Raw genomic sequence first — 1,378 nt, forward strand, 5'->3', positions numbered from 1 at the left:
TTTTTTTCTAATTATTCTTGAATCATAAAATAAAACTTTTTTCTAATTAAGTACCAAGTTTGTCTCTTCACACCTCTTGAAGACCATGCCCAAATTTCTCAAAAACTCATCAAAATAAAGCCCCAACCACGAGGAAATCATCCATGAACATCTCAAAAAATCTCTCAACCATATTAGAGATAGCTAACGGATTCATTGCAAAGACCCAAAAAAACATCCTCATAAATGCAAATATCCCATCTGGGCATGTGTAAATGGTTTTTTCTACCTCCTTCAGGACCATTGGAATTTGATTATTCCCCAATATCTGTTCATGAAGCAATAATGAGATTGTCCAGCCGATCATTCAAGCATTTGATCTAAGAATGGAAGGGGAAAATGATCTTTACGATCATTTTAAGAGAGAACTGAATCCAAATCAAACTTCAGAAAAAAATATAGAAAAAATAAAAACTGATTTAGCAGAAAAAAGGAGTGTTCATTCATGCATTAATTAATTCAACCAGACTCCCTCTTTCTTTTAATATTATCTAGAGGAAACTCCAAACAGAAGCAGAGAAAGTTACAAAGACCAAACAGAATCAGTCATAAACACAAAAGCAGCACTTTTATTACAAGGAACACAATTAATTCATCATACTTAGAAGATGTAATCAATTTGCTCCTATTAACACAGACACAAATTATTAAACTAATACGTTTTTCTCCATCTCTGCTTCAAATTCCGGTCTCTCATTTGCAATTGCATGGATTGCACTTGCAGTCAGAGCCGCACTTGCACCCATTCTCCGCACCCATCTCGGACTCAGATCCCTCAACATATCTGAAAAATAAACACCAATTTTAGACACTTCTTCTATTTTTTTTTTTTTTGTACAAGAAAAAAAAGCCTTTAATTAAATTGAAATTATACGTCTTCTGGGGAGCAACGCCGAGAACCAGAGTCTCGGTGGTGGCGGCGGCCTCCGAGTAACTCAAATCTGGGTACATACCGCATCTGCACCAAAATATATGAAAATTTTGGTTAGGACATGAATACGAACTACTAAATTAAATTGAGCGACTCGGCTGCATCCTTACCCTCCACAGCCGCTGCCACACTTGCAGCCAGAGCCACACCCACAGTTTCCTCCACAGCAAGACATTTTCGATGATTTGAAAGAAAATTCACTCAGGATAAGACGATTTCGATGTAGGACGATTTTAATGGGAACGCCCATGACCCGTATTTATAGGCCCGTGGAAAAGCAAGAGGGTGGATACTGACTGTCCACGTGTCTTGATGAGTGCACCCCGACCCGCCTATTTTCATCCACGTATATGTCGCTTTCATTTGCTCTAATTTTCCAACTTCTTTACGATTGTTTGGTTAAGTATA

General features: G+C 37.7%; 1 protein-coding gene across 1 annotated transcript; it reads right to left on the reverse strand.

The window, feature by feature from the left end:
* Positions 1 to 457: 457 nt before the first annotated feature.
* On the reverse strand, positions 458 to 1,230 carry LOC111385129 (metallothionein-like protein type 2). The gene is made up of 3 exons (XM_023009508.1): positions 1,081 to 1,230; positions 914 to 997; positions 458 to 823 (listed from the first exon to the last, which is right to left on the reverse strand). Exons 1-3 carry the CDS (start codon positions 1,218 to 1,220, stop codon positions 733 to 735), a joined length of 315 nt encoding a protein of 104 aa, XP_022865276.1. The 5' UTR covers positions 1,221 to 1,230; the 3' UTR covers positions 458 to 732.
* Between the last annotated feature and the right edge of the window lie 148 nt (positions 1,231 to 1,378).

Source organism: Olea europaea, unplaced genomic scaffold, assembly GCF_002742605.1.
Source record: "Olea europaea var. sylvestris unplaced genomic scaffold, O_europaea_v1 scaffold309, whole genome shotgun sequence".
Taxonomy (NCBI): Eukaryota; Viridiplantae; Streptophyta; class Magnoliopsida; order Lamiales; family Oleaceae; genus Olea; species Olea europaea.

Bases quoted from the DNA above. Each gene is read 5' to 3' on its own strand.
- LOC111385129 (XM_023009508.1), bottom strand. From the start codon at position 1,220: ATGGGCGTTCCCATTAAAATCGTCCTACATCGAAATCGTCTTATCCTG. The intron at 998-1,080 runs GTAAGGATGCAG...ATTTTGGTGCAG, and splicing joins TGTGGCAGCGGCTGTGGAGG to ATGCGGTATGTACCCAGATT. The intron at 824-913 runs GTATAATTTCAA...TTTATTTTTCAG, and splicing joins GGCGTTGCTCCCCAGAAGAC to ATATGTTGAGGGATCTGAGT.